Source organism: Colobus angolensis, unplaced genomic scaffold, assembly GCF_000951035.1.
Source record: "Colobus angolensis palliatus isolate OR3802 unplaced genomic scaffold, Cang.pa_1.0 Scaffold625, whole genome shotgun sequence".
NCBI lineage: Eukaryota > Metazoa > Chordata > Mammalia > Primates > Cercopithecidae > Colobus > Colobus angolensis.
This window is the reverse complement of record NW_012119877.1, coordinates 195,809-207,727: the sequence shown is the minus strand read 5'-3', so window position 1 is coordinate 207,727 and position 11,919 is coordinate 195,809. Positions and strand designations below refer to the sequence as shown.

At 35.2% G+C, this 11,919-nt stretch overlaps 1 protein-coding gene across 1 annotated transcript; it reads right to left on the bottom strand.

The window, feature by feature from the left end:
• Positions 1–10,338: 10,338 nt before the first annotated feature.
• On the bottom strand, positions 10,339–11,268 carry LOC105527457 (olfactory receptor 4L1). The gene has a single exon (XM_011963786.1). It carries the CDS (start codon positions 11,266–11,268, stop codon positions 10,339–10,341), a length of 930 nt encoding a protein of 309 aa, XP_011819176.1.
• Positions 11,269–11,919: the final 651 nt, after the last annotated feature.

The following is an 11,919-nucleotide window of genomic DNA, read 5'->3' as shown; positions in this document are numbered from 1 at the left end:
AAAAAAAAAAAAAGAGGAAAAGAATAGAAATATGACTGCTTTTTCTACTAGGAGAGCAGTAGCCATGAACTTGGCAATGTGCTGGGTGTAGTGAGAGGTTGAGGGGTGAAGTAGGCTTCTGTATCCCTTCCTGTTAATTTACCAATGACTCTCCATTAATCTACCTGTCACTTCTATTTGTGACTGTCAGGAATGTAGGTGACATAGAAACTTGGAAATGCATTCTTAATAGCCTCCTGTATAATACAGAGCAAAGGTAAAAAAAAAATGAAAACAATGCATTGGAAGAAAAATGAGCTCATGATGGTATACATCCTTTTAGTATTTCTTTATGTCTAGAATGTAAATGTGACATGTTGAGCTTCTACAGATTGTGACATTGAGGTCAGAATATTAATCTAAAGCAAAAAATAAACAGCAAGGTTTGTGCTTCCTGATTTTGTGAAGCTGCCATACCAATAGCGAAGTAATATTCTATCAATTGGTTTTACAAGGAAAATAAACCTTCGTCTAATTTATTTATAACACTATAGTCTAGTTGATCACCATCAGACTGACAGATATAATTCTGACCAGACATCTGTGAGATAGAGTTACCCAAACAGCATGCAAGTGAAACTTTCAATATTCCTAAGATGGAACATTAGAAAAGCATTTTCTCTTCGAACCTTTGTTCACCGTGAAGATCAAGTGTGAGGACAAATCCTCATTATTTAAGAAGGTAATTCTAATATTTCAGTGAAGGTTTTAGGGTTTTTATTTGTTATGGTCATGGAGAAAGAGCACCTTAAAAGTAAAGGTTGCACCTTGTACTTTAATCACTAAACTTTTAAGGAGATTGCATATTGTCTGGTGATCCTATTTCAGTTCTGGAGGCACTATATTCCAACACTTACAGGATTCTTTTTTTATTATTATTATACTTTAAGTTCTAGGGTACACTTGGGATGATTGCTTCAACTTATTTTTTATTGACATACAGACTTCCGGCTTTTGGTGGAGTCCAGCATAAGAAAGGAATATTAACACATCTAGCATACAGTGTGTATACTAGATCTAGTATCAAGTAGTCATACTACTTGAACCACATATCCAAGTAAAGTCTATGGCACTACAATTGTCTGTGCTGGAAACATTTGTAGGTTTTGGCAAACCATAATAGAAGAATAACAATATAGATTCCTAAGGTCATGTAGCTTGAACCATAGCATCTGTAGCAGAACTGGAAAAACATGAATTTTAAATCAGCTCCTAGATTTCACTCTGTTCTAATAAGGATGAAACATCTGATTATGGAACTTGTGTTGACTATAGAAACACAGCTATCTACAAAAAACTTGATTATTTGATATTATATATTCACTAGAGAGCATCAGAAAAAGGCATGCAATAAACAAGATGACATAATGGCTCATCCAGTTGATTTAAACTACTCACTAATATTGAAGTAGTCATAATAGTAGAAAAGGAGGTTGTGTATGGACCCACTGCCTGGATTCCTAGTCACCAAGGTCACGCTTGCTATGGTGCAATAAATGTCATCAACAAAACCAACCTGAACCCCGTAGTCTGGTACCATCTTGTACAGAGAATAACCACGCAATGGGACAAGTTGATGATATTACCCATTTTATTCTAGATGAGACAATGACTTGTCTTCATGGGAAGATATATACAGTGGGCATAGGCTTGCATTCTACATTTACAGGGTGCTATCTGAAGGTATATGCAGAGTTTAATCAAATAATTCTCTTACAACATATCTGAATTCAAGTTGTAAGTGTTGACCAATAATCATGGCCCTATTGAACCTATCATTTACAGGTTATTTTAAACAGATAACTTTGATCACATTTAAAAAAACTGTATATGCTAATTCCTCTCCCTCCCATATTAAAAATTTTTGATGTCAAAATTTACACCTTTATACACTGCATATCCCTAATAGATTATTGCAGTTATTATTATTTTTCTAATCTAATATACTTGTAATTAGAGAAAAATACCTGTATATTTTTATTTTTTTCGACTTTTATTTTAGGTTTAGTGGGTACATGTGCAGATTTGTAACATAGGTGAATGAATTGCTTGTCACTGGAATTCGGTGTACAAATGATTTCATCATGCAGGTAGTGAGTGGAGTATCCAATAGGTGGTTTTTTGACTCTCATTCTCTTTCCACCTTACACTATCAAGTAGGCTCCAGTATATATTTTTTCCTTCTGTGTCCATGTGTACTCAGTGTTTATCTTCCACTTATAAATGAGAATGTGCAGTATTTGGTTTTCTCTTTCTGTATTAGTTCGCTTAGGTAATGGCCTCCAGCTACATCCATGTTGCTGCAAAGGACAAGATTTCATTCTTTTTATGGCTGCATTGTATTCCATAGTGTATATGTACCACCTTTTCTTTTTTAATTCAGTCCACTGCTAATGGGCATCTAGGTTGATTCCATGTCTTTGCTATTGTGAACAGTGCTTCAATGAATATACAAACTGGCGTGTCTTTTTGGTAGAATTCTCTGTATTCATTTGGATGTATACCCTAGTAATGAGATTGCTGGGTCAAATGGTAGTTTTGTTTTAAGTTCTTTGAGAAATCTTTAAACTGCATTCCACAGTGGCTGAAATAATTTACATTCTCACCAGCGGTGTATAAGAATTCCCTTTTCTCTGCAACCTCACCAATATCTGCTATTTTAAATTGATTTTTTTTTTTGTAATAGCCATTCTGACTTTTGTGAGATGTGGTATTTCATTGTGTTTTTGATTTGTATTTCTCTAATAACTAGTGATGTGGAACATTTTTTCATGTTTGTTGGCCACATACGTGTCTTCTTTTCAGAAGTATCTGTTCTTGTCTTTTGGCCACTTTTTAATAAGGTTGGTTTTTTTTTTCTTGTTTACTTGTTTAAGTTCATTATAGATTCTAGATATTAGAATTTTATCAGATGCATACTTTACAAATATTTTCTCCCATTCTGTAGAATGTCTGTTTATGCCATCAATTATTTCTTTTGCTGTCCAGAAGTAATTAGGTCTGATTTGTTTTTGTTACCATTAATTTCAGAGACCTAGTCATAAAATTTTTGCCAATGCCTAAGTCCTGAATGGTATGTCCTATGTTTGTTTCTAGGGTTTTTATAGTTTTAGGTCTTACATTTAAGTCTTTAATCCACATTGAGTTGATTTTTGTATAAGATGAAAGGAAGAGATCCAGTTTCATTCTACTGCATATGGCTAGACAATTATTGCAACACCATTTATTGAATATGTAGTCTTTTTTCCATTGCATGTTATTGTCAGCTTTGTCGATGATCAGATGGTTGTAAGAGTATGGCTTTATTTTTGGGGTCTCTATTATCTTTCATTGACCTATGTGTCTGTTTTTGTAAAAGTACCATGCTGTTTTGTTTACTGTAGCCTCATATATAGCTTGTAGTTGGGTAGTGTGATGCTTCTTGCTTTGTTCTTTTTTATCAGAATTGACTTAGCTATTTGGGCTTCTTTTGGGGTTTCATTTGAATTGTAGAATACTTTTTTTTCTGATTCTGTGAAACATAAAATTGATAGTTTGATAGAAATAATATTTAATCTGTAAATTGCTTTGGGCAGCTATTTAATGGCTATTTTAATGATATTGATTCTTCTAATCTATGAGCATAGAATTTCTTTCCATTTGTTTGTGTCATCTCTGATATATTTCAGCAATATTTTGTAATTCTCATTGCAGAGATCTTTCACATCCCTGGTTTGCCATATTTCTAGGTATTTTATTATTTTTGTGGCTGTTGTGAATGAAACTGCATTCTTGATTGGGGTCTCAGCTTGGACATTACTAATGTATAAAAATACTAATAATTTTTGTACATTGATTTTGTATCCTGAAACTTTGCTGAAGCTGATTTTGAGATCTAGAAGTCTTTAGGCAGAGACTCTGCAGGTTTTCTAGGTATAGAATCATATTATTTATGAGGAGAAATATTTTGACTTTCTCTTTTGCTATATTTATTTCTCTCTCTCTTGCCTGATTACTCTGGCTAGGACTTCCAGTACTATGTTGAATATAAGTGGTGAGAGTGAGCATTCTTATCTTGTTCCATTTCTGAGAAGGAATGCTTCCAGCTTTTTCCCATTAAATATGATGTTGGCTGTCAGTTTGCATATATGGCTCTTATTATTTTGAGGTATGTATCTTTGATGGCTTGTTTGTTGCATTTTTTTTAACATGAAAGGATGTTGAATTTTATCAAAATCTTTTTCCGTGTCTGTTAATATGATCATGTGGGTTTTGTTTTTAGTTCTGTTTGTGTGATGAATTACATTTATTGATCTGCATATGTTGAGCCAGCCTTGCATTGCAGAAATAAAACCTACTTGATTGTGGTGTATTAACTTTTAGATATTCCACTAGATTTGGTTTCCTCATATTTTGTTGATGATTTGTGTATCTATGTTCATCAAGGATATTGGCCTGAAATTTTCTTTCTTTGTTGTGTCTCTGCCAGGTTTTGGAATAATGCTGTCCTCATAGATTAAGTTAGGGAGGATTCTCTTCTTTCTGATGTTTTGGAATAATTTTAGTAGGACTGGCACTAGCTTTTCTTTTTAAAACTGGTAGAATTTGGCTGCGAAACCATTTTTGTTCCAGGGCTTTTTCTGATTGGTAGATTATTTTATTACCAATTCAATTTTAGAACTTGTGAATTACTTTTTTATAGGACAAGGTCTTATTCTGTTGTCCAGGATGGAGTACAGTGGTATAATGATAGCTTGCCGAAGCCTCAAAATCCTGAGTTCAAGCAACCCTTGCATTCAGCCTCCTGAGAGTTCTATTTTTTAATGGTCGTGCTAATATATAGGTAGTTTATACAGCTTGATTAGATTATTCAAATATATTGAGTTTGACTGTATATTTATTTTTATCAGTGAGTTTTATACCTTCGGGTTTTTTATACTACTTAGTATAAGTAGTATACTTTGAAGAGTTCCTTTTAGCATTTGTAAGATAGGTCTGGTAGTAATAAACTCTCTCAGCTTTCATTTGTCTGGGAAAATCTTTATGTATCCTTCAACATTCAAGTATTGCTTTGCTGGTTACAGAATTCTTGGCTGCTAGACTTTTTTCTTTAGTATTTAAATATGTCATCCTAACTCCTCCTTGCCTATAAGAGTTTTTTTGTTTTTGTTTTGAGAAGCCTGCTGCCAGGCATATTGGAACTCTCTTGTATGTTATTTGTTTCTTTTCTCTTGTTTCTTTCAGGATCCCCTCTTTGTCTTTCATCTTATACAGTTTAATTATACTATATCTTTTGATACTATTATTGGGATTGTATCTGACTTGGTGTCTTTTGTGCCTGAGTATTTATATCTTTCTCTAGGTTTGGTAAGTTTTCTGTTATTTTTTAAATAAGTTTTCTAACTCTTTGTCTTTTTCTCCTCCCTTCTAAAACCCAATAACCCAAATATCTGCTCTTTTAATGTTGTTGCATAAATCCTACAAACTTTCTTTGTTCCTTTTAATTCTGTTTTACTTTTTCTTCTCAGATTGTATATTTTAAAATATCCTGTCTTCCTAACTCACTGATTCTTCTCTCTGCTTGAGCAATTTTTGCTACTGATGCTTTCAATTGCATTTTTTATTTCATTCCATGTATTTCTCAGCTCCAAAGTTACTGTTTGATTTTTTATTATCATTTTAATCTCTATGTTAAATTTCTCTAAAAAATTTAAAATCTGTCTCTGAATTTTCTTTAGGTTGACTGAGTTTCCTTAAAAACAGGTGGTTTGAGTTATTTTTCAGGCAGATCATAGATCTCCATCTCTTTAGGGTCAGCAGTTTGCATCTTATTTTATGCCAGTGATGTCAGTTTCTCTGGTTGTTCTTTGTCCTTGTGGTCATGTTTCAATGTCTGTGCACTGGATGACATAGGAATGTATTGCAATCTTTGCAGTCTTGCTTTTCTGTGATTGCCCTTCTACAGTAGGCATGTTCAGGAATATTGAGAAGACTGCTATGGTTCCTAAGCCTGTGACTGTTGAAGTTATTGTCAACACTGCAATGACTTCAGCTGTTTCAGGCTTAGAAATCACAAGGTCATGGTGGCTGGTGTTGCCCAGGCTGGAATCCAATGAACAGTCAGAGCTAAGTTGAGGATTTTCTTCTGGATTCTCACACAAGAGGCCTGTTATCTGGAATGCTGACAGGTTTGGCCTTCTCCAAGTTTCTAAGAGGCCTTTCACTACATTATTTGATGAGTCTCTGGGTTGGCCATACTACTCAGAACCATGGCTGCAATGAACTATAAATAAACACAGGATTTTTTCAAGCCTAGAGTTGAGACTGAGATTTTTAGACCTGTCTTTATAGTCACAGACAGCCATGTCTTCCAGGGAGTTACAGGATGAGTAGGCCTGCTCTCAGACTGCAGTTAAGAAGAAATGAAATCAATTTATAGGGCTCTTTGAAAATTCACAATGTGATCAAAATCAGGGCATAAAACTGCAAAACACTATTGACCTTTCCTCTCTCTGAGTCTCCAGGCAGGCAGAGGTGTTGTTCGTCTATAGACAAGAGGAACCAGGGCTAAGATCTAGGGATGTTTGAGGACCCATGGAAGGAAGAGGCTGGCAAGCTCAGGGTCTCAGCTTGGTGTATCTTTTGGCAGGACCTTGACTGAGTAGAACTTCTCACAGACCACAGCTGGGAGGAGTTAAAAGTAACCTTCAGGGTAATTCAGAATCTGCTGTGAGACTGTTGTTGGCAAACCCAATCCAGTAACAACAACGGGCAAGATTCTCAGAAGTGCCCTATGTGGGCAGTATTGCTTGCATAGTACAGTTGAGAGGGGCTGGAACTGGCATTCATGGTTCTTTCTGAAACTTCTGTGGCATGGAAGCTGGCAAACCTGCCCAGGTATGTCTCTCACGAGTTATCTGCACAAGCAGAATAATTCTGGTGCTGCAGCAGAGAAGGGCTGAGGCCAAGAAAAGGCCCCTTCAGGATCTTCTGTGGGAAGCCAGTAGACCTGTCCAAATGGCTGAGATAGGTGTGTCTCCCAGTAATTCCCTGCACAGGTAGGATAGTTCTCTGACTATGGCAAAAAAAAAAAAAAAAAAGTGAAGCTGGGAGAGGGCCCCTTCAGGACCTGTTGTGGGTCAAAGGCTGGCAAGGCTGTACAAATAGCTCAGACGACTGTGTCACAGGTGGGGCAGCTCTTTGCCACAGAGAAAGGCTGAAGACAAGCCAAGGCTCCTGCAGAATCCACTGTTGGACAGAGGCAAGCAAACCCACCCTGGTAGTCCAGAGTGTATGTCTGTGGGAGGGCATTCCCAGGCTGTAGCAGAGAGGTACCAGAATCCTACATCCCCTTTAGTGTTTGCTGTGGGACAGAAGCCAGCAAGCTTGTCTATCCCAGTGGTTTAATATGGTGTGCCTCCCTCTGGGTCTTTGTACGAGTTGCACTGTGCTAGGACCAGCACTAATGGGGCTGGAACTGAGTTACAGATTAACCTTCAGGTCTACTGCTGACACTGATTTCAGTGATAAGAGCCTATCCACTGAGGCACACTAGTGCTTGTGATTCCTTCTGGCCCCTTTGGCAGATAGTTTTGGTTGCGGGCTCAAAGCCATTTGGGGCTGTAGCCAATCCCTTCAGAAAATGTGGCCATTTCCAGGTTTTAACCCGGGAAAATGATTAGCAGGTCTGCCACCTGGATGTGGGTCTGCTCCCTTAAAATGGCCATCCTAGGTTTTGGGATCTATTGGTATTCCACAACCTTCTGCCTGAATCCAAAAGTTCCTTCTAGGAGACTTTTTTTCTGTGAATGGGTTCAGAATTCTTATTATGGGAGGATATGAGTGGGTTGCCATTCTGTTATCTGGCTAATGTCACTCCAAGTCAGATTCTTGAGTTATGTGGCTGAGGCTCAAAGATCAATCTCTATGAAGGTACTTTATTTTCGTGAGGATTTGTCTTTACTTCTGCCAAACCCTTCTTAGAAAAGCATTTTTCTAAGAGACAGACTTTTTTTCTTGAAGTCTGCTTTTGGTAGGGTGGCTTTCTTACACTTTTTTTTCAGAGTCTGAGCCCTCAGCATTGCCTCCAGTCTATTTCACTCCCTGTTTAGCCTCAAAGTCCAATGCACAGTGCTTTCCCAATTTCAAACTTCTATTTGTAGAAGCTCTAGGCAATGGATTTGTAGATGTTCTCAGAGAAGGCAATGGTTCAGTGCTGCTTTACCATCCTGGAATGGAATTCAAGCTTTATACTGGGCCTCAGGTGTGATTTACTTTAATTTTTTTCAATAGCTTTAAGTGATTTAAAAGATGTCTTAAATAATTTTAGAAAATATATATGTTTTGTAACTAAAAAGTTTTAGGATCCTGAGCGTGCTATACTGACAGATACAAAAATCTTACACAGTATTTTATCAACTAGAATATAATCTCATCTACCAGTGGATGCATATTTTACCTTTTAAATGATTGAAATTTCCTTAATATGGGATGTGCTATAATGTATGACTGTGAAGTTTCTTGTTGTTGCGGTTTACTATGTCGCAAAGAGTCCAATATAATTTGTAATAGCAAGTATTCTAAACTTGCAATATTTCTTCTCCCATTTGCTTTAAATTTATTATGTATTTAATTTTCTTTAGATTTAGTTACAGAGCTCTAATCCCTGTAGTTCCATTATTGAAGTATGTGAGCACCATATGCCTTGTGTACTTCTAATCTTTTTAACACATCACATCTCACAGTAAGAATACATGTTCTCCACAGTAGTAGGTTAAATTGAATTTTATTATTCTAGAATATGATTATTTCATCTTTTCTTTATTCAATATGTATGAACTACTATGTATCAATATCTGTGCTAGATACTAGAGATCTATAGAATTCATAGGCTAAGACAAAGCAGATATTAATGTGTAATTATGCAAGCAATTATTACCATAATATATAAGAAGGAGGGACATTGTAGCATACCATAAACAAGTAAAATAAAGAAATCTAAACTGGCCAAGAACATGTAGGAAAAGTAATCTAAAATACAATATTTCATCTGGGTCTTCTGAGAGGTTGTTACCTCTCAGATGGTAAGAGGAGGTGAAGTAAGTAAGGTGAAGAGGAGATGAAAGATTCTTTTAGGTAAAGGGAAGAGTTTAGAAAAAGTTAACAAGATGTCTGGTGTTTTGGAGAACTTGAAAGAAGGCCAATGTAACTCTACTATTATGGAAAAGAATAGATTGGAGCAAAATTCCAGAAGCAAGCCATATTATGAAGGCAGGTTGAGAATTTGAACCTAAGTCTTCATGCCATAAAAGAGTTTTAATCCAGAAAATGACATTGAGAATTGCATTTTTATGACCTAACTCTGGCTACTTGTAGAGAATGCATTGAATGGAAGAAAGGATTTATGTAACTGATTTAGGATTAATTACAAAGTTCTATCACCTAGCACAAGCAAGAAATGATGGTGTCTTTAATTAAGAGAAAATATGTAAGCTTAACTATCAATGCATACTATTTCAAATTTTGAATGCACTTCTCACTTCCCTCTCCAACATGCACAAACATGAGATTTAGCTTATAGTTGCAATAAGGGTTAGAATCCTACCAGAGGAAAATTTAGCTGTAATTTTACGAAAAGCCCTTAAAAAGGTAAAGCTATGTGGTATATTACACAAAATTAAAAGGATTTTGTTTTTCTTTTTATTTGTTGAAGTTTGAAAGTCAGCTGTGTTTACTTATATTCCTCAGAGCATTTGGTTTCAAGGGCTGTTCTTTGTAGTTCTACTGAAATTGTTCTTCCATTGGCTTTTTTCTCTGGCATCTTATAGTCACTGTGCTGTTGAATTTGTGGACTCATTCTTACTTTTTGCCTCCACTGATTCAAGAAATTAGAATTCTGTTTTTCCCATTAACATTGTTTAATTTATGACTTGTTCATACCTCATTTGATAATAGTATAAATTTATGAATAACATTAATTATCAATATATATTAAAATAATCTCTAATAATATTCATATATTCATATATTCATTTACAGTTGTTTATTAATGCATATATTGAATGTATATGATAAAAATCCTCAATAACCTTTTTATGTCTATTTATGTCTATTTTTATGTCTATTTTCCTGTAGATCTCTAATTATCCTTGTGTTTATAAAAGTCTTAAATGTAAAATTTAAAGTAATTTAGTATTGTTCTTATGCATTAATTATTATTATAACATAAGAAAAGTGAAATGATGCATTATATATAATCTATTCAAACTATCTTATCATAGTATTTAAAAGTTAGTTATATAGTGCTAACATACAGAAATTCTATGCAGAACTAACATATTGGAACCATAATTTTCTCATGGCCTCTTGCATTTTCTTATTTCTCAGGGTGTAAATAATCGGATTCAGTAAGGGCGTGATAACTGTATAAAATACAGCTAGAGTTTTATTGCTTGCCAAACTACTGAATGGCCAAGCATAGATAAAAATACAAGGTCCAAAGAACAGAGTGACCACAATGATGTGGGCAGACAATGTGGACAGTGCCTTGGAGAGCCCAACTGATGATTTTTTTGGTACACTGACCAAGATGACAATGTAAGAAACAAGCAAGAGGATGAAACAAGTAAAAGAGAGCAGCCCACTGTAGGCAATGACAAATAATTCCAGGGTGTATGTTTCAATGCAAGCAAGCTTGATCACAAGGGGAAGATCACAAAATATGTTGTTTATGACATTGTGACCACAGAAAGGCAAGTTCACTGTTAAAACTATCTGGCTCATGGTATGTATGAAACCAATTATCCATGAAAGTGTCACAAACCCATGTAGCAGCCTGTGGCTCATGAGTGTCCTATAGTGCAGCGGTTTACATATGGCTACATACCTGTCAAAGGCCATGATTATCAGAAGAGTCATCTCAGCACCCCCAAAGAAGTGCATAAAGAACATCTGGGTCATGCAGCCCCACACAGAGATGGTCTTGTGTTCAGTGAGCAAATCTATGATCATCTTGGGTGTTGTGGCAGTGGAGAGACACATGTCCAAAAAAGAGAGATTTCCAAGGAGAAAGTACATGGGAGAATGAAGGGTCGAACTACTTGTCACTGTGACCATAATGAGAATGTTTCCCACCACAGTAGCACCGTAGATTAAGGAAAATGTCACAAAGAAGAAAATTTGTAGTTCCCATTGTCCAGAAAATCCTAGTAAAATAAACTCGGTCACCAGAGATCCATTTTTAAGATCCATTTACTCAACTCAGAAAGGTTCCAGAAGTTCTTTATATACAAAGAGAATTAAAAAATAAGTCACAGTTAACACCAATATTTTTCTGTTTCTATTAGTTGGTGATAATAGTTGATGATATGAGATCATATAATTTTAAATATATCAACACAGCAATGTTTATACTTTGAGATTAGACTATATATTATATCACTTGGAAACAATATTCTTATAGATATGCAGTAATTACAAATCATTTGAAGAATTAGAAGTTCCATTTTCTATTGTTTATTCCATAAAATGATACTCTTATCAATGGATCTTGACTTTCTTACTCATTTGTTCATATATAAAGATTAGATACTAATTAATTCCTTTTTATTTTGCCTTTTATTATTATAGTATTCGGTACCTGCACGTATTGAGATTATGTTATCCCAGTATATAAGGAATACAAGATTTAGAAAATGAAGGATTACATTGTTCTACATCCCTGAAGTAATTTGTGAAGGTTTTCCTATGGTTCTAAACCAAATAAGCAAACAAACAAAAAAGCACACACACAAATCAGGAGCTAATTATACCTGGAAGAAAGTATATAAATTTATTAAAAATAAGTTTTATTTTTAATATACAGGTATACCTCTTTTACTGTGTTTCACTTTGTTGTGTTTT